Genomic DNA, 25,798 nt, shown 5'->3' with positions numbered 1-25,798 from the left:
TATCTGTGAACAGTTATATATATATATATATATATATATATATATATATATATATATATATATATATATATATATATATATATATATATATATATATATATATGTTGTCTCTAACAAAGTAAGACTCTCTGAGATTTCAAGACCATGTAATACTTTATGGCTATATGCTGCCGTGCTGACCACTCATTGAAGCTTGTATAGCTGAAGTTTATTGAAGGGACAAAGAGATGATCAATTTGGTGATGTTATAGTGACCTATAGTACAATTTGGAAGTTGTCGAGAACTTCACATACCTCGGGTCTAACATCTCCAGTTCACTCTCCATTGATTCTGAGGTGGGCGACAGGATTGCCAAGGCAGCAGCAGTGATGGCCAGACTTAACCAGAGGGTCTGGAAAAACCCCAACCTCACAGAGAAGACCAAACTGCGTGTCTACCAAGCGTGCGTGCTCAGCTCACTTCTCTACAGCAGCGAAACATGGACCACCTATGCAAGACACGAGAGGAAACTCAACAGCTTCCACCTGAGATGTCTGCGGCGCATTCTGCACATACAGTGGCAGGACAAAGTACCCAACACAGAGGTTCTAGAACGCGCCAACATGAACAGCATGTTCTCCATACTCAGCGAGAGGCGCCTTCGCTGGCTCGGCCATGTCAAGAGAATGGACCCAGGTCGCATTCCCAAGGACCTAGTTATATGGGGAGTTAGCAGAAGGTGCACGACCAACTGGACGACCACATCTGCGCTACAAAGATGTTTGCAAGAAGGATATGAAGACAGCAAACATCAATGTCAACGACTGGGAGAGCTGTGCAAACAACCGTTCCAGCTGGCGTCTAGCTGTCAGGCAGGGAGTTCAAAACGCAGAGGAAAAGAGAAGAATAAAGCAAGCTGAAAAGAGAGCTAAAAAGAAGGATAAGCAAAAGCGTACTTTGGAGCTATGCCATCGTCTCTCGTAGACGGACGGATGCCAAGAGATAGTGACCAGCTGTCAAGACAGAGATACCAATAGCCCTGAATAGGATGGACGTAGAAGAAACGAGTTACTGGTTTTCCTCTATAACTAATTTCTATATGAAACAACTTTCCAGCCATCGGAATATTGATAACTTTGTACCAAGCCTTCCAGCACTGTGTCTTTCTTTGCTCAGAATGTTGTTCTTGTCTGGTACCCCCCAAAAACAAACAAAAAAAAAACAAACAAAAAAACAACGGTATAGGAACATGTGCGCATATATAATTTTTTTTGTAATATGAACACATTGCAGCAATCCGTGTTGCTCGTTCTGTTTACTTCGGTACACCAAGCGCCTGATTTGTCTTATTTCTCTTTATTTTGTGCAATATCTTTTTTTTTTTTTCGTTTCATACATATCAGCATTAACGCTAATTGTTTTTAGATATATATAAAAAAAACTATTAAAAAAAGAAGGAATCGACGCGCACATGTTCCAATACTGGAAAACGAAAGCTAGTTGCGGTGAGAACTGCTTTTATAAATGGGAACTGTTGGTGGAACAGATAAACATCAACAAGCCCATGAAATTAGATATCTCGTTGAAATAATGAAGATTTCTGGGGTTTGTCAGTTCAGTATTTAATTAAGACAGTTGTGAACATATGATAGTTGATTCGCAGTCAGCATATGATGTTGGAAGTAGGGCAGTAGGTAAGGAAGTCTGACCCACGTTGTTGTGTCATCTGTCGCAGCGAGAAACTAATAAAATATAGGGCATTTTACAAATACATCTGTTTCCAGTTTTGATCCATTGTTGCCTGACTACGGATTGACTTTCTATGTTGACTGTACGAATCTATGGCCTTTCTTTGAGATAAACGAAACAAGTATGGAGAAAAACAATAACCCAGACAAAAATGTTGTGGTAAAATGCCTGACCAGACTGATTGGTGTTTTGTTGAAGGATACATGGTGCTTTTGTTTGGAATGAGACCAAATTTGTTGAACGATCCCCTGATCGGGTCCATTAACCTACTCTGACGTCCTCCTTGTCAGCAGTTTTTCCAGTACATATATGATTTAGCTTATCGATCAGTAAGGCCAAGTAGCACACACGGTTCCTAGTCACGTAGGCGTCGTCCCCGTCGTGTGCTAAAGGTTGGGGCGGGGGGCGGGCCCATGGGGGGACTGGGCTGTTGCCCCGGGCGCCAGAGGCCTTGGGGTGCCAAAACCCCTTTGTGCTACAGGTGATGGATGCGAGCTTAATGTTAAAAAAATAACCTGAAGGAAAAAAATCATACCGAATAACATAATTTTCTCTGATTACCACGATTACCCGTTCTGACAAAGGACCCTGTCTATCACATTACGAAAGAGAAGGGGAAAAAAAGACACCTCACCAGCTTTAAGCAAATTTAGCAGAGCGTTTCGTGGCACTAAGGTAGTTCATGTCTGTACAAATAATACCGATCTTCCATCGAATGTGACTACCATTACTAAATACAGATAAACCTTAAACGGCTTCTATTCATAGGCCGCCAAGTGGACTTGGACCAACTTTGATTAAAAAAAAGTTCTGGCATAAAGTTCATGCTTGTATTAATTAGCCGACCGGCCTCCCATACAAAATGATGCCGAACCCGCTGATATTGTCGCTGTGATTAAAAAATAGAATTTCCCAACTTTGTTAGAGTCCATCCTTTCAGTATTGGACAAATAATGCTGATGCGACTCCACATTGCTGTCGAGAGAAAAATCAGAACTAATAATTAAAAAAAATTTAAGATCTGCAGTCAACAGCACTGGGAGAAACTTCAGAAAGCACCATCGTGTCCCGGATTTCTTGGCAAACTGCTGTCTAACCATGTGAACGATCTCAGGCTCGGTTGGTTCTCTTGTATTTGTCGGCAGACAAGTCAAGCTCCTTATCACTATGTAGAACTAGCAAGACGTGTGTTAGATGTTACAGTGTCTTCCTGCTTTGCTATTTATTATTCATGTTCTTGGCACTTACTACCAAACCATGCTGCTTGACTAACGTATGTACTCGCGTATAATTCGAGTTCAACTGCAAACTGCACAGATTCAGCTCTGCCATCTGGATCAATGCAGATTGTTTTGAACAATCATCAGAGCATATACGCTGATCTGCCAGAGTATTCTGCGACTACAGACTAGTGTCTATATCGTTTGTAGTTGGACCAGACTATAAGGCAGTATATACGGTATTACTAATTGCCATGAGGCTCTTATCTAGTTTTATGAATACTTTCACATATCCATTACCCCGAAAGAATGTGACACATACAAAACAAATATGATTTAGTTACAGGAATATTTTTAAAAAATATATTTTTCTTTCTTGTTAGTAGAGCCATGCATACTCTCTCTCTCTCTCTCTCTCTCTCTCTCTCTCTCTCTATATATATATATATATATATATATATATATATATATATATATATATATATATATATATATATATATTTAGTGTTGGCACAATACAGTTATGCTTTGGTATTGCATGTTTCACTGTAGTTGCTGGTGCCATATGCTTGCCGTTTGACAACATTGAATGCTGTCGTGGATGTATGACCAAAATGTAACTATGGGTTACCCTCAAGTTTGACAGAAGCAAGATTTCGAAACAGGGGCAACCGTATTTAGTGATTATGGTAACTGAAGCAAGAAGATGCATAAATGGTTGCCGTTTATTTCCCTACTTATAGAGAACAAGGTTATTTATTGGTCATCAGAAGATGCTTTGGGTTAGCGCTCAAACACGTTCCATATTTGTAATATAGTGTATGGAAACAATTATCTTGATGGTGAATCTTATGGTCTGTCGTTCTTCATCTTTTTCCGCTCTGGGTTAAATTTGTGTCAATGATTTATTATCAGAGCCTGGCGCTGGTTTACTTGGTATCTCAATCAAGTATATCACAAGCAGTACATTCAATGTCTAATAGAATTTTACCTGCATGAATAATGCTGACACATCACTTGGATTATTACTGATTCTCACTGTATATACCTAATATAATTCTCTCTTGATAATTACAGATACAGTTGCAGAGTATTAAAGGTTTGTTTGGCTAGTTCATTGTTTTACTACAGTGTATTTTTACTATAGTGTATTTTTACTATAGTGTTTATTTACGTGTAGTGTATTAATTTAGTTACGATATAACATTCAAATTAACGTTGTAACTGGTTATAGTATAAATAAAAACATTGTAAGGTGATGTACCTAATCATAGTCTACATCAGCTCCACCCATGTTGACTGAAGCTGAGGCCAAGCCTCCCAGCGGGAGATTCAACTAACGAATATGTATGGTATGTCTGATCCAAGATAGCTCTCTTCTGAGGAAAAGCGATGGGCTCATACCATAACGTCTATAATGTTCGTGTACCCTTTATTATGCTTTATGTACAACAATACATAGATTAATAATTATTTTTTTAGTTTAATGTTTTATAACTAAAAAAATTGCAAATATTTGAACTCAATAATTGTTCAGAAACCTTGTTGATATTTTGTTTTAAATGCTTACCGAAAACAAATAATAAATAATAGTATATAAAAATTTACAGAGAATGAGGTATTCAAACCAATTTTAAAATATGTATTATTCAATGGAATCCCAAGACAGTTATTTAGACGTACTACAGTCTGGACTGGTTTATCTAAGGCAAGAACCAATGTGCTGTCAGATCAAAGACTGTATTAAACCTTAAATTCATAAAACTTCAGTTAATGTCAAATTCTACTGAAAATTTAGAGATGAAAACCTTGAGAATACAGTATCTAGTCTATAATAAACCGGTTTGTGCTTGTCTGTGTGTGTTTTGTGTGTGTTGGGGTCACTCTTGTAAATTTGTTGGGATGTTGGGATAGGGATTATCATTGGACTAGACTTTCTTCTATGACATCTATCCCAAATTTTGAAATTAAGTTTTGGTCTTGAGTGAAACTGTATTACCTTATTATTAGTCCAGTTTAAGTAACTGTTTGGGTTATTCATGCCAAATGTTCTACGAATTCCAACACAATTGTTTTTGTCGAAATTTGCTATCCCACTCCCCGCACTTTTTTTCCCACCCATATCGCAGTTTCACGTTACCTTAAAACGTAGCAAAATATAATTTCAATAATCCAAATTGAATTTATCAAACTAGTACAGTGACAATTCCCTAAGCCTGACACAAGCCATGCGATAGCGGTGGACACTATACAAAGGTTCGTTTAGTCTCAGAAATGCATTAACTGGTACCAGTATATACAGCCAGACTGAAAAGGTAGCCGGATTATTCTCAAAATAGAAGATGTAAGGGTTTGGTTTGTCATGATTGTGTATAATATAAAGCAAAACTTAAGTAACGTTTCATGTTGAAGCTGATCCTATCAATGACTTAAATGTTCTACTCATCCGCGGTCAATTTATTTTAATGGTAAAATGGATGACCAAAATTAAAAATTAAGATTTAATTTGCAGTATTTTGAACGCCCGTGAGGCAGTTTTGAAGAGAACACCATTGGGCCCCGAAAGTGCAAAAAGGCGGCATAAACTCAACCCAAGGGACCCTTAGAAAGATGGAGAAAACACTGCAAAGTCAATTTTTGTATGTAAACAAGCTGCATTGGAGTCATTAATAACAATCTTCCTGTTTTGCTTGTCAGCATACATTTATCAGACAACCGACAGCAAATGTTTTTGGATGAATCATAAATAAGATTCACTTGCACTTCGTAAACTTGTTGGCAAAAGTGCATTCATTTGCATCACAGATTTGACATAGACGAAGAAAGCATAGTTATTTAGCACACATAATTATTTTATTATTTTGTTTTGCTAGGGTGTATCCACCACGCTGTTTTATAGTGGATTGCCTATTAAGATTGATGCCAAAATTATAACTTATTACACCCATCTAAATGATAGCTTCGAGTTTTATCTTATTTTTTCTTTTAGTTGCAAAATATCATACACGGTTTATATAAAATACTCTCAAAATTATGGATAAACTCTTTATAGGGAAACATTTGAACTTGGTACAAATTACCCACGAATATTTTTGCATAGCTAAGGGTCCAATAAACCTCTACAGAATCTACAGATTGATGTACATATTCTTGTTCACTCTTGGTTGAGTTTATGTACCCAAGTATGAGTCATTACATAGAAAGCCATGGTACCGAACCACCACCAACAATACCCCCAACCCCCCCCCCAACCCCTCCCCCCAACAAAACAAAACAAACATATCAATCTTCATCCATACAATGATAGATGAATGAGTGCTAAAAAAAGGAATCATTGAATTTGCACAGATTAAACAGCTGTTATTAAATATACAATGAAAAAGGTACGTATTATTGAGACCACTCCGGATTTCTGCAACAGAAACTCTGCACTGCCAGTTTAAGATATGTCGTAAATTTCCGTTGACTTTATATCATTTTCTTTCACGCGTCTGTTACTGCATCATTACAATTGTGTAAACATTATGTTCTTTTTTATACTGTAATATGAGATAGCAGTCGCAACATAATTTTAGGACATACCTCTCAGTTCATTGTGCTACGATAGGCCTACAACAATGTTGAAACTAATGTCTTTTGAGCTGCGCATTGATTTTGTGTGTGTGTGTGTGTGTGTGTGTGTGTGTGTGTGATTTGGATTTTTAACGTAGCATTAACAATTTTTCAATCATATCACTACGATGTCTGCATTGTGACAGTTTATAGTGATGAGTAGCACTGAGTCATCATATCGCAGACAGCTCTCAATTCATCATGCAATGGTACTATGCACTTTTGGTTTTAAGAGTAACATACAATTTCAACTTGGTATGACTCATGATTATGCTTTTGCATGCAAAAATGTTAGGGGGCGTGTGATAAAAACGCACAGAAAGTCATCAGAAGTACATGGAACATATGAAAAGTAAATTTATTCTTGAAGCTGAATGTTCACAACACATTTATATATAACCATATGTAAAAAATATGCAACTTTCATCATGAAGTAACATGAGGTCAAGAATTTTCAAAAATTGCCAAAGACCAATATTAAAAATGGTGGACGGTACATGTGTTTGAATGCTTCCCGTGAATTTATTTGAAAATATATCATAAAGATGGGCTCATTTTTGAAATCTGTACACTCAAATTAAGCAGAAAATATTCCATTTTAAAAGCAGCATATAATTTCAACTTGTGTATGACTCAAACATGTGGGGGGGGGGCGTGATAAAAAGGCACGGGGGGATGCTGAATTACCTGGAACATATAAAAAATCAATTTATTCTTAAAGCTGAATGTTCACAAACATTTCTATATAAAATATATGTAAGAAATATGCAAATTTCAGCTTGAAAAAACGTGAGGTCAAGAATTTTCAAAAATTGCCAAAGACCAATATTAAAAATGGTGGACAGTACATGTGTTTGAATTCTTCCTGTGAATTTATTTGAAAAGATATCATAAAGATGGCTCATGTTTGAAATCTGCACACTCAAATTAAGCAGAAAACATTCCATTTTAAAAGCAACATATAATTTCAACTTGTGTATGACTCAAAAATATAGTATTTCATGCAAAAATGTTGGGGAGGGGGTTGATAAAAATGCACGGGGGGGCTTCTGAATTACCTGGAACATATAAAAAGTCAATTTATTCTTAAAGCTGAATGTTCTCAAAACATTTCTATATCAAATATATGTAAGAAATATGCAAATTTCAGCTTGAAGTAACATGAGATCAAGAATTTTCAAAAATTGCCAAAGACCAATATTAAAAATGGTGGATGGTACATGTGTTTGAATGCTTCCTGTGAATTTATTTGAAAAGATATCATAAAGATGGGTTCATTTTTGAAATCTGCACACTCAAATTATGCAGAAAACATTTCATTTTTATATATTCTTTAATTATGAAAAAATCATCCCCTGTTGATAATGGTAGGCCTACAACAATGTAGAAACTAATGTCTTTTGAGCTGCGCATTGAGTAAGCGTTGATCTCACCAAACCATCCCATTTTAAATTTAGAGCAAATGACAAAATATTGTGTGCCCAGCACATTTATCAGATTGTCTCAGGCAACCAGCTAAAGGATGTATTTCTTCTTCTTTCTTTCAATCACGATTCAGGTTTTGTAAAGATAATATAACCTACAGAAGGACCAACCATGTGATGGGGGAGGGGAGGGGGCAGGGCGGGGCGACTAAGATGTATCATTTATGAATATTTTTGGTTTAAAATCTGAAAATACTTTTTTCTTCAGTTTAGTGGTTAAGTAAAATGATAACTTTTTTCCTACAATCAAAATAAGGATTTTTTCCTCGAAAATATCAGTGGTCCCCCACCCATGGTAAAGGTCGACCTCGTAGCACCATAAAAGTGGTCGAGTTCAATGCTTTCATTAGAGCAGTTTTAATACAACACACATTTTACCATCATGTAAGCTTCTTATATGTCTCCGATTCAGAGATCTTTGAGATGGTTGATGACTACATAAGAACCCAAGCTTTTAAAATAAAGTTACAAAAAATGCATTTGAACCAATTTCTTTGTGAGGAGTATGATACTGAGTTGTGAGTAGAAAAGATTGACTATCATACTAAGAGAAGACTTCTTTGTGAGGGTACATCTATGTAATCACATGAATAAAAAAATTGCAGACATGTCAGACAGAATGTCTAGCCATAAGATGTGATCAGTTTGCTCATTTCTCATGACCCATAACATCCAAGTCATCTATGTCACATAGTTTGCCCACACCCCCATAAATTTGCTTTATCTTACTTGCTACAGTATTTATCATCTGAGAAGTTGCACATGTGTGGTGGAAGCTGTTTGAGTGGTTGCTTTTGTCTCTTGATACCCTTGTGATGATAGGCTTGGTCTGTGGCTTAGATCAGGTTTCTCACCTACTCAATTTTATTTACAAGCTTTGATTACACTATGAACCATGTAATCCAGAGAAATTGCAAGCTTTTATATAAGACAAAGAAGACTTCAGTTGCTTTATGCAACATTTGCCTTTTTCTTTTCCATGCTGCCACCCCAGATATTCAGGACTCCCTTATTATAATGCTGTCCATGGGAGCTTTAGAATAACTGCCTTATAATGAGATTACCTTATAATGAAGTAGTTGAGACAATGCTCTTTTGTTATAGACCTGCCCATGGAAGACAGAGTATACTGTTTTATAGTGAGGTTTATGTGCATGTATAATGAAGTACATTGAAATGTGTTATAATGATGGGCCTTATAGCAAGACTGTCTTATAATGAAGTACATAATGATGGGCCTTATAGCAAGACTGTCTTATAATTAAGTACATAATATGCATTGTTTTACTAACACTTAATGAAATAGAATTCATGATCATAAACACCTTACAACAGGAACTGTGTTATAATGATGGGCCTTATTGTGAGACTATCTTATAATGAAGTACATCATGCAGAACTCCAACACTACACAGGCTATGGGAGCTATAGACTATACTGCCTTATAGCGAGGCTCTCTTATAATGAAGTACATAATGCATATAATTTTACTACTAATTAATGAAATGGAATTCATAATCATGCATACTTTATAACAGGAAAGGTGTTATAATGATGGGCCTTATAGCAAGACTGTCTATAATGAAGTACATACCGGTAATACATATAATTGTACTAACACTTAATGAAACAGGATCCAAAAGTTATAACCACCATATAACAGGAACTGTGTTATAATGGAAGGCTGACAAGAGAATGTTGTATGTTGCAGTCTTATTGACAGCATTAAGGCATTGTTGGGTTGTCAGATATGAGGCCTTATTTCATCATGGACTGCATTAAGGCATCATTTGGTTGCCACTGATGATGCCTTATTTCACCACTGACTGCATTAAGGCATCATTGGTTTGTCAGTAACGAGGCCTTATTTCATCATTCATTGCATCAAAGCATCATTGGTGTGCCAGTAATGAGGCCTCACTTTATCATTCATTGCATCAAGGCATCATTGGGTTGTCAGTGATTAGACCTTATTTCATCATGGATTGCATTAAGGCATCATTGGTGTGCCAGTAATGAGGCCTCATTTTATCATTGATTGCATTAAGGCATCATTGGGTTGTCAGTGATGAGGCCTTATTTCACCATTAATTGTATTAAGGCATCATTGGGTTGTCAGTGAAGCCTTATTTCATCATTGATAGTAAATTGTTTGAACCATCAGCTTTTCAATTGTCATTCCTGAGGAATTGGTACTCTTAATTAATCCATTATTTAAAATTGCAGCAAAAATCAGCCAAGTTGTAGGTCATTAATGGTACGTAATGGTCATGGTACATCATGGTCATTAATGGTACATATAGCAGTTGCCTTAACAATATGCAAGCTGAAAGGTCCAGAGACAGTTGTGAGCAAACACTTACCTATGCAGATCTCACATTTACCATATAAATAAGTAATGGATTAACTTTGTGACCATTATTATGACACTCAAAATTAGGCATGATTTTTTTTATTATTTCAAAGTGATATGGCCAATGTCAAGAAAAATTACAGAGCTAACTTTTGCATGAAGCAAGCAAAGTACAGTAGACTCACAGAGATAATGTGAATTTAGTGGGCGGAAGGGTAATGAGGCAGAAAATGACAGAATAGAAAAATCCATAGGGAGGGTAACTGAAACATATGCTGTTGTCAGTCACTGCTGTTATCCTACATCAAGATTAATGGATATATTAGAGATTCTTATCTTATATGCAGTGTGGCACCAGTAGTTTTGGTCTGATAGTGGTATTTTCTCTGGTGAAGATTGACTTTTTGTTAAATTTTACTTTCTTCATTAGAAAGATTAACTTTTCAACTTATTAAGCAATCTTATGTATATCCCATTTAAGACAGATGAATGTTTTATAGCAAAATGCATCAAGAGAAGTGTCAAAAGTTTTCATCCAGAAAATTTGTATGGATAAATACACCCACCCAAAAATGGGAACAATCATGTATGTACATTTTTTTCATAAGTTATTCAGTTCACACATTTATAAAATTTTACACAAGTTGTAGAGTCCTCACGTTTTCCATAAACCATAGTCTTTACATTTATATGTTTTCACATTGCAGTTATACTAGTCCGTACATTCATACAATTTTATTATACATGTACATTTATACATTTTCATCATGTATGTACATTTATACAATTTTATTATACATGTAAATTTATACATTTTCATTATACATGTACATTTATACATTTTCATCATATATATATGTACATTTATACATTTTCTTTGATCATTAGTATTTATACATTTTCATTATACATGTATACATTTTCATTGTACATGTACATTTATACATTTTCATTGTATGTATATGTTCATATATTTTCATTATACATATTCATTTATGCAGTACAAGTATACATTTTCACATTTCGGCCTTACTGAAAAAGAGTCACACTACTGGCTGTACATATTTCCCCCCTGTTGCTTGAAAATAAGTAACATATTCCTTAATGATTAAAGATTTGAAGATAACACTGGGTTCTTCAGTGGAATAGCCACACCTTAGAATGCAGAGGAAGTTCTGCTATTACCTCTGCTTGCAGGATCTATGTGCTTGTACAGTTTTGAAAGAATACTCAGACATAAAGTTTATTACAGACTAAACATTTAACAACTTTTTTCTTCTTTCAGCAAAATAGTTCCGTCATAGAATGTAGAGGCTGTGTAACTAGTGGATGTAGATGTGTAGGCGAGAAAGGATCAAGGGTAAGACAATTTGTTCATAATGTGAATTGTAAAAAAAAAAAAAAAAAAAAAAAAGGAGAACCAAAAACAGTACATATAATTCCTTGTCAAATGAGATTAGCCAGGGGGTGGGTGGGTTACCTTACATACTCACTTGAAAGTAGTCAAACTGCAAATAACATAGACTCAGATCTGCTCTTACAGATCAGGGTATATATTGTTTGTGTTTTGCTGATTGCTCCTAACTTAATGCATAGACCCAGATCTGCCACACATTATGTGATGGCAGATCTGTGTCTTTGCAGTTTGTGGCTGTAGATGAATTGTAATCAAATTTATATGCTATTGCTTTCTCATTAAATTGTAAAAAAAGCATAACTGGAGAAGGGTTTAACATTGATATGACTCCTTTCTCAGTGCTCAGACTGATAGATTTTTTCCAAAGTTATAATTTCCTTACTATGGAGAAATGCAAAGAAAAAACAAAACAACCCATGTTAAATTAAGTAGACCACTGACACATTGAGTCTTTTGGCCTCAGTTTTCCCAAAAAGTTTGGATCCATTAAATCCCAACAGAAAACTTTTCACTATAGATGCATTTTGTTATTAAACAATGGGGAAAAAACGACGACTCTTACAGGACTGGTGCTGATTATGTAAGTACTGTCTCTTCCTACAAACTGCACAGACCCAGATCATGGCAGATCTGGGTCTGTGCAATTTGTTTGGAGAAATCAGTAGAACAAGCAGAATAGACTCTAATCTGCAGATGTATTATGCTACGGCAAATCAGGATCTTTGTTGTGTACAGTTTGATTGAACTTATAAGCGAGTAATAATGGTAAAATACACTAATGATCTCAGATCAGTAAGCTTTGACCTAGGGCTGACTGGAACACAGGAAAAATTTAACTGTTACTTATTTATCCCTCAGAAATTAAGTTAATATGCAGAAATACATTGAAATGTAAGAACTATTTTACATAATGGTGACCCTGACCTTCAAACTGCATACCACCAAATTACTTATCATCTACCTTTGAATTATGGAAACACACTTGTCAGACTTCAGTGAAATCTGGTTGATAGAATTTTGTTTTTGTGTGTAACTGGACTGCAAATGTTAAATTATAAGATACAATGGCTTTAACTTTGAATTGAGCTCAAAACGAATCAACCTACTGTCCTATGATTCAACGACAGCCATGTACAGAATGTGCTTTTCCCAAGTAATTACTTATTTAGACATTAATATTGCAATCTTTATCAAATTAAATGCTTGAAGTTTGATAACTTTTTTCAAGAATATAATTATTTAAATACAGCTATTTCCTATGTAATTTAGAAATTATTGCTATAGACTCAAACAACTCCTACCAATGAATTAAAAATGGTTGCAGTTTTAGTTCAGTTAAAAGGATAATGCACTCTTCTTACTGGTAACTAGCTAAAAAGAAATAAATGTTTTTAAAGTTGAACATTTAAAGATTCATACGTTTGAACTTATTTGAAATGGCAATCATTCAAATGCTGTCAAATATACATATACACTTTGCTCAGTACTTAGATATTTAGAAATAAATAAAAGTAACTTCAATGCAAATATGTTGACTAAGTTCCAAATTATGTTCGGTATGGAGGAAAATTTAGAAATGTGCTTTAAAAATAATTTAGAAATAAATACTATATACTTGATAAATGCTTTAAAGATTTAAACATGGTTTATAATGACAATGAAAAACATATGCAATTTTGCCCCCATTAATTGTCTATACAGAACTTCCTGAGGTCATGTACACTGTAGTACTGTTTCCTGAAACCCCCCATAGCAAATGGGGCATGCAGATTTGACAGCAGCTGTATCAGCAGCTGCAGCAGTAGCAAATCACTTGGTGCAATTTGCTATCTAAACCATGCTGTCTGAATTTCAACAAAATTTAAGGAGCTTCCTGGAGTCTAGACTCATGTCAGCTTGTGCAAGTAATTATCATCAGCACAGGGGTTGCAAAATGTATAAACATTCCCATGCTCAGTGTACTAAAACATTTCACTCACCCTTTTACTCTTCCTGCTATTATAGAAATATAAAAGCCAACAATGTTGAAGATGTTTATGACCCTGTTTGATTGTATGAATGGTTGTTCAGTTATTCTTTGGCCTTTCCAACACCATTTGTAATTAAAAATTGCAACCAGTCTACTCTTCCTTTGGTAAGGTTTGTTAATAATGAAATATAATAGTGATGTACTTGTATCAGTTGGATAAATGTATATTGAAAACAGTACAAAATGTGGGCTACCATCCAATTTTGGAATATGTTTGACCCAGAATTGGTAAATTCTCAGTGTCAGCCATAAATCATTCATGAATTCAGGACCTGAAAGAAATACCAGTTCTTTCTCAGTGCCTACAATGGCTTTATTGCAACTGTAGATCACTGGGTACAGTGTTCTCATTGACCCTCTTTTTTTGACAGACTGAAGGGAGATTGGAGATTCTCACATCTGGGAAACATTAGACCACCATGACATGGCAGTCTGCAATGTACTGAAAGGATCAGGCATTTTAAAAAAAACAACCCAAACCCCCCACTTACATGTAATCTTTATGGTCTCTGAAACAAAGGGCAAACATTGAAATATACTGTCATGAATCTAGGGCCTGTCTAAACTAAAGTGCAAGAACAGTCAAGGAGGCTTTTTAAAAAAAATACATGATTTACCAGGTATCATCAGAAACCAGTGTACATTACAGGTTTAGAATTTAGCATAAACTTCCTTTGTGCCAGAAGAACTAATAGATTAAAATATTTACTAGTCCTGCTGACTTTACAATAGTTCTTCCAAGCAAACAATGTTAGATTCATAATTCTGATGTACAAATCTTGCTTCACAAAACCACCTGGATTACATATTCACTTTAAGTTAATATGAAAAACAACGAATCTTCAGAAATTAGCAGTGATAGTGATAACTATACATTTTTTAGAGTCTCATCATCCAGAAAATACTTAAGAAGATAAAAGTGACAAAGACATTATTCACTTTGCTCTTTATGTATTATAAATCTACAGACATATGATTTGAGGTAGTGCTGTGCAACAGTGAAACTAGTTCAAAAGTTGGAATTCGCCAAAACCGTGCATTGTCCCTATAGGGTAGCTGCTTATTACTGGGCACAGCAAGGCTAAATACTCTTATATCAAGCCCTGCCCACATGAAATCAACAGAAAGGTGATTGATCTTTTCAAACATTGCAAGTATGACATATGTTACATCTTTAATTCACTCACAGACAAACCAACATTACATCACTTAATTACTTGACTGGGTTCTCTCCCTTTGTCTTGCTAGTCACATGGCTGCCTAAATCATGCAGCCTACATTCCCATATAATCAAAGGTCAAATGTAATACCAACAAAAACATCCATTCCAATGTTGGTAGATACAAAATTGTAAAATATTAAATGAAGTCATGTGACATTTGCATAATGAGAACTTGGTAAAATATCAATAATGCTGTAATTTCATCTCATCTGTCAATGAAATAAAGACCCAACAAATAATTATATTTTCTGTGAAAGAATCTCATCCTATTAATTTAATTTAGACAGGGCTGCACTAGGCCAACACTGACCACTTTTGGTGAATTCAAATATTTCAATCGGCAATAATATTTAACCTCAATATAAATGTCATAATATCTAAAAGCCAGAAGAAATTTGGAGTGACAGTCTTTGTCATACAACTAGACTGTATAAGAGTCTTGCTTTGAAATATGAGATGTCCACTCCCAATTTTTCAAAGATTTACCCAATTAGCTCGGAGAGAACTTAATTAGCTATGAGAGAACTTGGACGTCATCGATCATTCAGAGTTTTGAAAATTACCTTTCCTTAAATAAATGCTGACAAATGAAACTTTACTACTATATTATGCAAAATTACTTTTTCATTTTGTTTGATTAGCATAATTTTAATAACTTAAGCTGCATTCTAATACAGGATTATACTTGCAACTTATGAGAATAGTCTATTTGAAAAAACGTCATCTAGAATTGATACCTGTGTTGCTGTACTGTAAAGCATGAAACCAACCCAAATCATAGGTAATTTATGAACAATTGATTTATATAGTATTAATTCTCACATGGTTTTCTTTACTCAAACCTTAGCTAGAATATCAGTATGAAAATTTGATTTCCAGTGCTTGCTGTCAGATTTAAGACTTAATTTCCTTAAGTTCCAAAATACATTTAAAACTTTATAGCAAAGCAAACATCGATTTGGAATGCCACAGTTATGAAAAGCATACATAATTTGGAAATAACTCTTTCCCAGTATTGAAATGGAAACATTGGTCTTGGACATAATATGTTCCACAGTATTGAAAAATATAAATCACTCTTGGAAATAACTTATCCCACAGCATAGAGAAGTATACATCAGTTTGGAATTCCACAGTATAGAAAAGAATTCATTAATCTTGGAAATAACTCATCCCACAGTATAGAAAAGTATACATCAGTCTTGGAAATAACTCATCTCACAGCATAGAAAGTGTACATAAGTTTGGAATTTCACAGTACTAAAAATTATACAGCAGCTTGGAAATAACTCATTCCACTGTTTCAGAACACTCATCAATTTGGAAATAACTCATTCAACAATATTGAAATCATACATCTGTTTGGAAATAACTCATTCAACAATATTGAAATCATACATCTGTTTGGAAATAACCCATCATGGAAGGATCTAGATTGTATTACATGCCCATTTAATGTTACACAGTTAACCTGGCATTCAATACAGAGGTTAAATCACTACTTAAGAATAATCATGGTTGCTACAACTCATGTTCGAAAACCTGACTGTTCTTTGGAAACATTAGGGCTTCTTATGCCCTGTGCACAAAATAAAATACAGCCAAAGACATAAATATATTTGCAAAACCACAAAATTTGATTTTAAAAAATGAACATCAACAGCTGCAGATTTGTGAGATTAGTATAATTAAGTTGACAAGTTTTGAGAGGGCAGCCATACTGTTGCATGATACTGATTTCTCATATTTTGTTTGTTGCAGGGTTCGCCAGGTAGTCAAGGCCCCCCAGGTCCCCAAGGTAACACTGGATTTGAGGGCCCTGAAGGATTGCCTGGCCCCAAGGGACAGAAAGGTGATGCAGGATTACCAGGACCAGTGGGGCCTAAAGGTGACAGGGTAAGTAACATGGAAGTTGGATAATATTGTATGTTTTAGATCAGATTTCATTGGTCCACACATATAATACTTGCACAGATACTAGTGTTGCACAAGTTTAACATACACAGTGCTCCCTCATTATAGTGTTGTCCATATGATTCATTGAGCATGATGCCTTATACTGAGTCATTATACCGTACTCCCTCATTATAGTGTTGTCCATATGATTCATTGAGCATGATGCCTTATACCAAGTCATTATACAGTACTCCCTCATTATAATGCAGGACATGGGAACCATAGTGTATACTGTATTAGAGTGAGACCAACTTATGATGAAGTAAATGATACATATAATTTTACTGCTGAGAAATATAATGGGATCCATGGTTATGCCTACCTCATAGAAAGAAAATCATTATAATGACAGGCAAGTCAAACTCGAGTTGAGCGACACTACTCCTTTTCACTGGGTTCCAGTTTTTATGGAATTTTATGGATTTTGTTTTCACTACAAACCAGAAATGGAAAGACGGATTGAACAATGATTTTTTCTGAAGCAACAACAAAACTTGTTCTCAATCCACAATTTTAAATACTGCTGAAAATATCTTTGGAGGGGGGGATCCTTAATAATTGACACCCATGAAAATGACAAAACTCAGAGCATTCATTTAGATATTCGTTCTCACTGCATCATAACAGGAGCTTTCATTAACTTTTATGATGCTTTTATGATGATCTGGATTTTTTAAGATTCTGAACCAATTTATGCCCAGTAACACTCTATTCAAAAAGAATGCGTGTTGGTTTTGACTTTGGGTTTATGCCAGGAGGCACAAGGCAGTCAGGCAAAAGGCATCTACTTTTATCAAGACTACAGTAGAGATGAAAGTAGTAGGTATACAAGTTAGGTATCATATCCTGGCAGATGGGTTAGGATAGATTATTACTGATATGTGAAGATTTAAAATATATCTGAAAGGAGCTGGAAAAGCTAAGTACATTTCTCTTGACATATAGAAAGCACTTAGGTTTTCTGCCAGTCTAAGTTATAACAGTAATGTCACAAAATACAGAACGCAAATATAGATTGACATATAGCAACTCCAAGAGCATAGAGTGAGTGGTAATTTTTAAGTTCAGGCTCTGTTCCTGTTAGCTGTCTTGGTTAAATGTACTGTATATACTCACTTATAAGTCAAGTCAAACTGCCAACAACAAAGATCCTGATCTGTGGCATAATGTGCCTGCAGATCAGGGTCTGTATTGTTTATTCTACTGATTACCTCTAACAAACTGCACAGACCATGATCTGCTGGTGCATTATGCAACATCAGATCTGGGTCTGTGCAGTTTGCAGTTGGGATCATCTTGTAAGTGAGCATATACTTTAGAAAATAGATGTAATAGAGCAGCTGGCAGTTTATAAATGGGCTAACTATAGGAGGGTAACTAACAACAGCTGAGGTAATTAGTTTCACTGGTTATCAAAATTAATATTCCTTGGGGTCAGAGTACTATAAAGAATAGATATATGAAAATCCTCATTACTGATAGAAACTGTTGTAGCTTTATTCAACCGCTCCAGTGTCCTAGTGGTTAGAGTGTCTGCCTCGGATGCGGGTTTTTTACCCCAGCTGAGTCATACCAAAGACTTATAAAAATGGTACTAGCAGCTGCCTCACTTGGCACTCAGCACTAAGAGGTTAGTGTTAGGACTGGTCGGACTGGTGTCAGAATAATGTGACTGGGTGGGACACAATGCTACAGGTCTGCGGCATGATACCCCAGTGCTATACATTACTATAAACTGCCATACTGCAGACATCATAGCAATATGACTGAGAAATTGTTAAAGCTGTGTTAAAAATCCAAAATACACATACCTGTAGCCTTATTCATTATTGAGTAAGGTGGGTATGCTGTAGGCTAACATGGGAAACTTCTATAACTATAGACTAAATAACTCCAAGAACTCTGCATCACCAATAACATGCAATTTCATGTTGCATTTTATATTGTTTCATTGATAGCAGTCTATGTATATAAGATCATATGGCTGGGCTGGTCCTTTGAATGAATGATATATAGTGGTGTAGCAGGAGGCAGGCCCAATTGGGGCCCGAAATCCCATCAAATAACGTTTTATTTGGAAATGATGAAATTTTGCAGGGGTGAGGGCATAATTTCATTTCTTGCTATGTATACCTGACCGAGTCCGACACACCAAGTTCAGTTCCCAGATGTGACAACTTGACTTTTGATATCCCCTTTCATTACATTTGGGGGCTAATCTGACTCCTAATAGGCAGTGTCCTAGTTGAGAATAGGTTTTGACTGCTCTAACATATGAGTCTGGTTGACAACTGAGGAAATGAATGTCAAAGTAACGGGGCATAATGCAGTGGTCTAGATATACAAGTTCACTTACTAACCAGCCTTCACTCAATCTGGTTGGGACATTTTAGTTTAGTTGTACATGCACCTGATTGTGAGATAGGTAAACTGGGTTTGATTCCTGACTTTGACATTGTATGACTCCTATTACATATTTATACACTACTGTTTAGCTCTATTCTGAATTTCTTAACAAATTTACTTCACTTATCCCACAATAAGTAGCATAATAGTTGTAGGAATTCTCAGTTAGACAGCTGGGAAAAGAAATATTTATGTATATATTTAATTATATATTTATCTTTGGAAAGAAATTTTATTGGATTATAGTTAGTTTGGTAATTTCAGCAGGATATAAAACTGAGGACATGGTTTACAAATTGTTGGGTCATATAAATACTGCATAAAGCTGCTTCAGGAACTCTATTATGTAAGGAGTTCAATGATATCAGGTCAACATGGGCACCTTGTTATGTTTCAATGCATTATAAGGAAGCAGCATGTTTGGAACATCTTTCAGTATAGGGCACAATAAATTCTAACAGTTATAAATTGGTTACAGTTTGAAGAAAAGCAGTTCACAACAGCTCTGACAACAGGCCTCTTTGATTATCAAGATTACCATAGAGTTCAGAGCTCTGACAACAGGCCTTTTTGATTATCAAGATTACCATATAGTTCATAGCTCTGACAACAGGCCTTTTTGATTATCAAGATTACCATAGATTTTGCAGCTCTGACAACAGGCCTCTTTGATTATCAAGATTACCATAGAGTTCACAGCTCTGACATCAGGCCTCTTTCATTATCAATATTACCATAGAGTTCAGAGATGTGACAACAGGTCTCCTTTATTAGCAAGATTACCATAGAGTTCAAAGCTCAGAAAACAGGCCTCTTTGATTATCAAGATTACCATGGAGTTCACATATCCATAAGGAATGGGCAAAAATGAATTTGATTGTAGTGTCTGTGATGATTGCTTCAAATAGCCTTGATGTAGACAAACCAAGTACCTTACTGACTTGCTACACTGTTAAAGCTATTCTCTTTTTGGTCAACCTGGCATTTAGTATGAAAGTTTGCATGAGCTAGTTAAGGTTGGAAATTGTTAGCTTGATGAAGGACTCACTTGATAGCATCAGTTGTGAATTTACTAAAACCATAACCTTTTCCAAGAATTAAGGTATTGGTTTTAGCTGGTTTTCATAAGGATCTCTCTGGCAACCGTTATTATCTCCCTGTCAGAAGTTGTTACCAAGGAACTAAGATTTCCAGATAGTTCATGCCTAGAATTGGGGAAGTATTTAGGCTATTGTTTATAATAGAGCTACATGTGCTAAAATCATTGGCAGACAGAAGGGAAACAGGACCCTATCCAGGAAATGGTTTCTCCATAACATTTTGGTCTGTAGATCAAAAGCTAGGTAGAATGTTTGATATTGATAATGATGATGTTCAGATGAAGAACTGGAGATTTAGTTGTAAGCTACCATATATACTCACTTATAAGTCATATCTGGCTGCAAACTGCACAGACCCAGATATGCCATTGCATAATGTGCCAGCAGATCTGGGTCTGTGCGGTTTGTTAAGAGTAATCAGTAGAACAAACAAACAAGATAGACATTGATCTGCAGGTGTGTTATGCTACAGCAGATCAGGAACTTTGTTGTTTGCAGTTTGCCTTGACTTACAAGTGAGTAAATAAGGTATGTAAGCATGATGGTTTATCTGGGAGATACCATATCTACTGTATATGCTGACATAGTGGCTGAAAAATAACTTTGTCTATCCTGTCTTGCCTACATTGACTTATATTAGCCATCACTCCGTCAGAGAATCTTCACAACAAATGTGAACACAATTATAATTTCGCTGAAAAGAAAATGAATATTTAGTAAGGATGTGTTCTAAGAATATCATAATCTGTGATCACAATGTTCCATATCCTAAATTTGCTTGCAAGTTTGAATGATTTAATTGTATGTACTTTTGATGGCAGACAGAATCTAGGTGACCTAGATAGGCAACCTCTTGCTGATGATGCTGGCTTACCATTCCCAGCAGCCACCTCTCTAATTTCATGATTTATGGTCACTAAAATGACAGCTTAACATTTTGGCTGAATACACATAATAAATCCAGTGCTATTTGTTAATGTTGAAATATCCAGCAAATCATTCACATATCTGACTGAACAGTTTTTTCTTCCTGTTTATTGCTAGAAGCTCGTCAAACTGGTCGTTTGAACTTTGTATGAGCCTTTTTTAAAATTATGGTCGTTTGAACTTTGTATGAGCCTTTTTTAAAATTATTATAAAATGCCATTGTTAATCAGGTTTCTGTTTGTGATTGTGCAAATTGGGAGACCAACTGTGACAAACATAACTCATTAAGCAATGATTTTTCTTCAGTCTGGTAACAAATTAATTTGGATAGTTTTCTGTATGTGCTTTTTCAATTTGAACAAAGGACTTAAGAATCCCACTACTGCACACAGGTGCTCAATACAAGCTTGATGTTGAGAAAAAAAAAGCATTAATCGGAAGAAAAAAATGATACAGAGTGACAAAATTACCTCAGATTACCCCCAAAACCCATTCTGAAATAGGATCCTGTCTCATCATACAATATTGTTTTCTTTTTTATGATAGACAGGGTCCTATGTTAGAATGGGTCATGGGGGTAATGTGAGGTAATCTTGTCACTATGTAAGATTTTTTTCCTTCAGATTATTGCTTTTTTTTCAACATTAAGCTTTTCACATCGAGCATCTGTACTACTTGCACAGTGTTTGCTAGATTTCTTGGATAATTTGTCACTGCCAGGGGAGGACATGGATGGGGAAATATATAGGAATCTTCATGTCTTTCCAACCAGGACTCACTCATATTAGCGTAAGTAGTCATGCAGCTTTCATGGATTGACATAAAACTTGGCAAGTGTTATAATGTTATGGTCACCACCTGCAGATGTGCATTTCAGTAGATCAATTGGCTCATGCAATGATTACAAGAGTTATTGCCCTTTGTGACCAGCATTTGAATGTAAATACAGTCTCAGTGTTTAGTTGATCATCATGAAACTTTGTAAATGTTATTGCAATCAACTGATGATGCACATGTCAACAAATCACTTTGCTTCTGCATTATTTGTCAAGAGTTATTTCGATTTTTGACTTGCAGATAACATCATTCTATAACAGAATCACTGAGTGTGTCTTGTCTCACATTTTTATTGGACCAGAATGAGACGTTGAACATGGTATGATTATTATGTGAAGATGTGCATATTGACTGATCACTTTGTTCTCAACAGTTTTGTTAGAGTTTTTGGCCTTTTTGTGAATGCAATTACTTTTGAAGCTTTCATTGATTGCTGTTGTTTGACTACAGATTCATCTCCATCATGGGGTAGTAGTGTGATGCAGAAGAGGCAGGGTATATTTACAGTGCTCACCATTCCTCAACACATTGTTAGTTTGCATAATTTTTGGTAAATTGACATAAAGCAACCAATCCATCTGTAGTAAAGACAGAGTTTACCCTGCAATGGACTGGCAACCAGTCTGGAAAGAGTCTTATAAGTCTTGTATTTTTATGCCAAACCTTGTAAAGAAGGTTTAGGTTCAGGATTATTTATAACTAGCAGGCTGATTGGTTGGATCTGAGCCAATTTTAATGCTGGTAGGCAAACTGGTATTACTTGAACCCTTTGTACAACTGGAAGGCTAATTGGTTGGACCTGAGCTCTTTTTTCATAAAGCATATAAAGAGGAAAAGAAAAGGTGCATATTGGGTTTGCAATAATTTGCTTACACATTGAATAGGCAGGATGTTGTTTAGTCAATTTGAAATTGTGATAGGTGTATTGTGACAGATTATGAATTATTTGATTGGAGTAGGGAATAACTGGTAGCTAAACAACCACCTTTTGAGAGGGAGGTCATTGTCCTACACAGAAAATTCAGCAGCATCTTCCTCCTTTCCACACTGTCTGCATATTTATTGCATGTTTATTGTGTCTAACTGGACTGCAAGGGTTAAGGAACTCATTAGATATGATAGCACAACATTATATAGGCCTTACTCCAACAGCTCAATAGCTGTTACCTACTTCCATTGGTTCTTTATCCCTTTGAAATCCTGGACCAATGCCATAAGATAAATGTTTTTGCAGTACAAGGGGGCAACAGTTTTGAAGAAAAAAAATAGACAAAATGTGATGACTATTAAATTCTGTCTGAATTCAACATCCTTTTGAAGTCAGTAAAATCATAAGTAATTACCAAGTCAGTAAAATCATAAGTAATTACCAAGTCAGTATAATCATAAGTAATTACCAAGTCAGTATAATCATAAGCATTTACCAAGTCAGTATAATCATAAGCAATTACCAAGACAGTATGATCATAAGTAATTACAAAGTTGGTATAATCATAAGTAATTACCTTATATACTGGTTTAATAATGCATTAGCAGATCTGGGTCTATGCAGTTTTTTAGGAGTAATCAGTAAAACAAACAACATAGAACCTGACCTGCTAGTACATTATGGCAGATCAGGGTCTGTGTTGTATGCAGGTGGACTTTCATTTACATGATTATACGCAGTACCTATGAGGATTGACAAATGGGAATTTTTTAAAATTTCATAAGAAATTATTCTTCGAATCTTAACATTTCTGGTTCACCTTGGCTGTAATGCATTTGACTTAAAATTACCTCTCAAGATAAGTTGTTTTTCAGTGGCTATGATCTCAGTCAGTCAGGTTTATTTGCAGTTATCCATTATTAAATATTTTGTTTAAACGTACACACATGGAGAGGACAATATCTTGAAAGACTGCCTGAAAGGTCATAGAAATATAAGTGTATGACTTGCCAGTAAATATAAATGAGAAATGGAACACATAACAAATATATAAACTGTATACTATCCATGTAATTATGCTTTACTTTAAAACAGATTAAGAATTTATGCTATTAATTATTTAGTAAATGAGAAAATGCTTTACTTTGGTTTTCGAACTGAAAGGCGAACTGGATATAAATATGTTTAGTGGCTGAAATGGAATCGGTTTTGAAGAATATAGCTGAATCCAGTTTTTCCAGTCAGAATTGTACACTTTTCGTTGAAAAATATAAAAAGATGTCTATCTTATATAAAATCAACCATTGCCTACTCAAAATCTAACTGCATAGAAATAATATTTAATTTAAAGATTAATTTAGCCCTAATATTGTTTCTAAACATAAATCTTTGTCCCTTTTTGATGTAAATTCCTCCATAATCATCCAGGCAAGGCTATTAGTCAGGGCAAAGTATCGCACTATGTTGATTATCCAGCTTCATTTTCAGGTTCTTTGTGGTTTATAGACTTAAAGATTATTCAGGCACTTATTTGAAGAGCCTTTCATAAGTTAATAATATGCTTGCATCTTTCACCAGGGTTCAGCAGCTATTAGTGATGCAATTTCCTTTCAGTCCCCAATCCATTTGCACGGCATGAAGGCCTTTATATGGGTCTTTGTAAGAATGTATTTTTTGTACCTACACATCCATTGCAAAAGGATAAATTATAACTCTGTTAGACCAGCCATGGGCAATATCCTTCAGGGTGTGGGGCCAGATAATTGAGTTTTAAAGCCACATCCTATGATGTAAGTTGTTGTGGGTTTGGCATGCTGTTGACTGAGTCACACAGCATATCCAAAATATTGTAAATGAATTATTCATAGTAAATCAACCTGCTTTTAATACAATCCTTATTATCAGTTAGACTTCCTTTTGAAAACTCATATAATTTGGTCAAAAAAGTAAAAACTTTAAAATCTCCTGGAATGTAAGAGAACAATATTCATTGTTTGGATTTAAAAAGTTGCGCAGCAAAAAATATTTCTGGACTTGAGACTTGGATGACTCCTCCCCAATCTCATTTGCTACTTGTACATCACTCAGGTCTGGATTAATTGTGAATTGCAAGTAGCATATACCATATGTACTTGCTTATAAGCCATGCAGATTGCAAACAGCAAAGATCCTGATCTGCTGTAGCATAATGAACCTGCAGATCAGGGTCTGTGTTATTTGTTCTACTGACTAATCCAAACAAAATTGCACAGACCCGAATCTACCTGTGCATTATGTATGGCAAATCTGGGTCTGTGCAGTTTGCAATTGGTCTCGACTTATAAGCAAGTACAGACAGTATGCTTGCTTAAAAGTCAAATTCAGTTACAGATAATATAGACCAAGATCCGCCATCACATAATGGGTTGGCAGATCAGGGTCTATGTTGATTCTTTCCTGATTACTCCTAATAAACTGCAATGACCCAGATTGGTTGGTGCACTATGAAAGGGCAAATATGGTATGTGCCAGAACCAGCATGCAACACATGCATTACATAACTCTGTACAACTTCATGTTTGGTGACTTTTATTTACTC

The 25,798-nt window shown here is 35.4% G+C and overlaps 1 protein-coding gene across 1 annotated transcript in view; it reads left to right on the top strand.

Moving 5' to 3' along the window:
• Nucleotides 1–25,798, top strand: part of LOC149799903 (uncharacterized) — a 174,827-nt gene that overhangs the window by 43,705 nt on the left and 105,324 nt on the right. The window contains exons 3-4 of the mRNA XM_089959353.1: nt 11,684–11,758; nt 16,828–16,962. Of these exons, the coding sequence (XP_089815479.1) occupies nt 11,684–11,758; nt 16,828–16,962 (210 nt within the window). The remainder of the gene's footprint in view (nt 1–11,683; nt 11,759–16,827; nt 16,963–25,798) is intronic.

This window comes from Sinohyriopsis cumingii, chromosome 5, assembly GCF_028554795.1.
Source record: "Sinohyriopsis cumingii isolate HCF-2022 chromosome 5, ASM2855479v2, whole genome shotgun sequence".
Taxonomy (NCBI): Eukaryota; Metazoa; Mollusca; class Bivalvia; order Unionida; family Unionidae; genus Sinohyriopsis; species Sinohyriopsis cumingii.
Note: the sequence above shows the minus strand (reverse complement) of the source record. Positions and strands in the feature narration are given on the sequence as shown.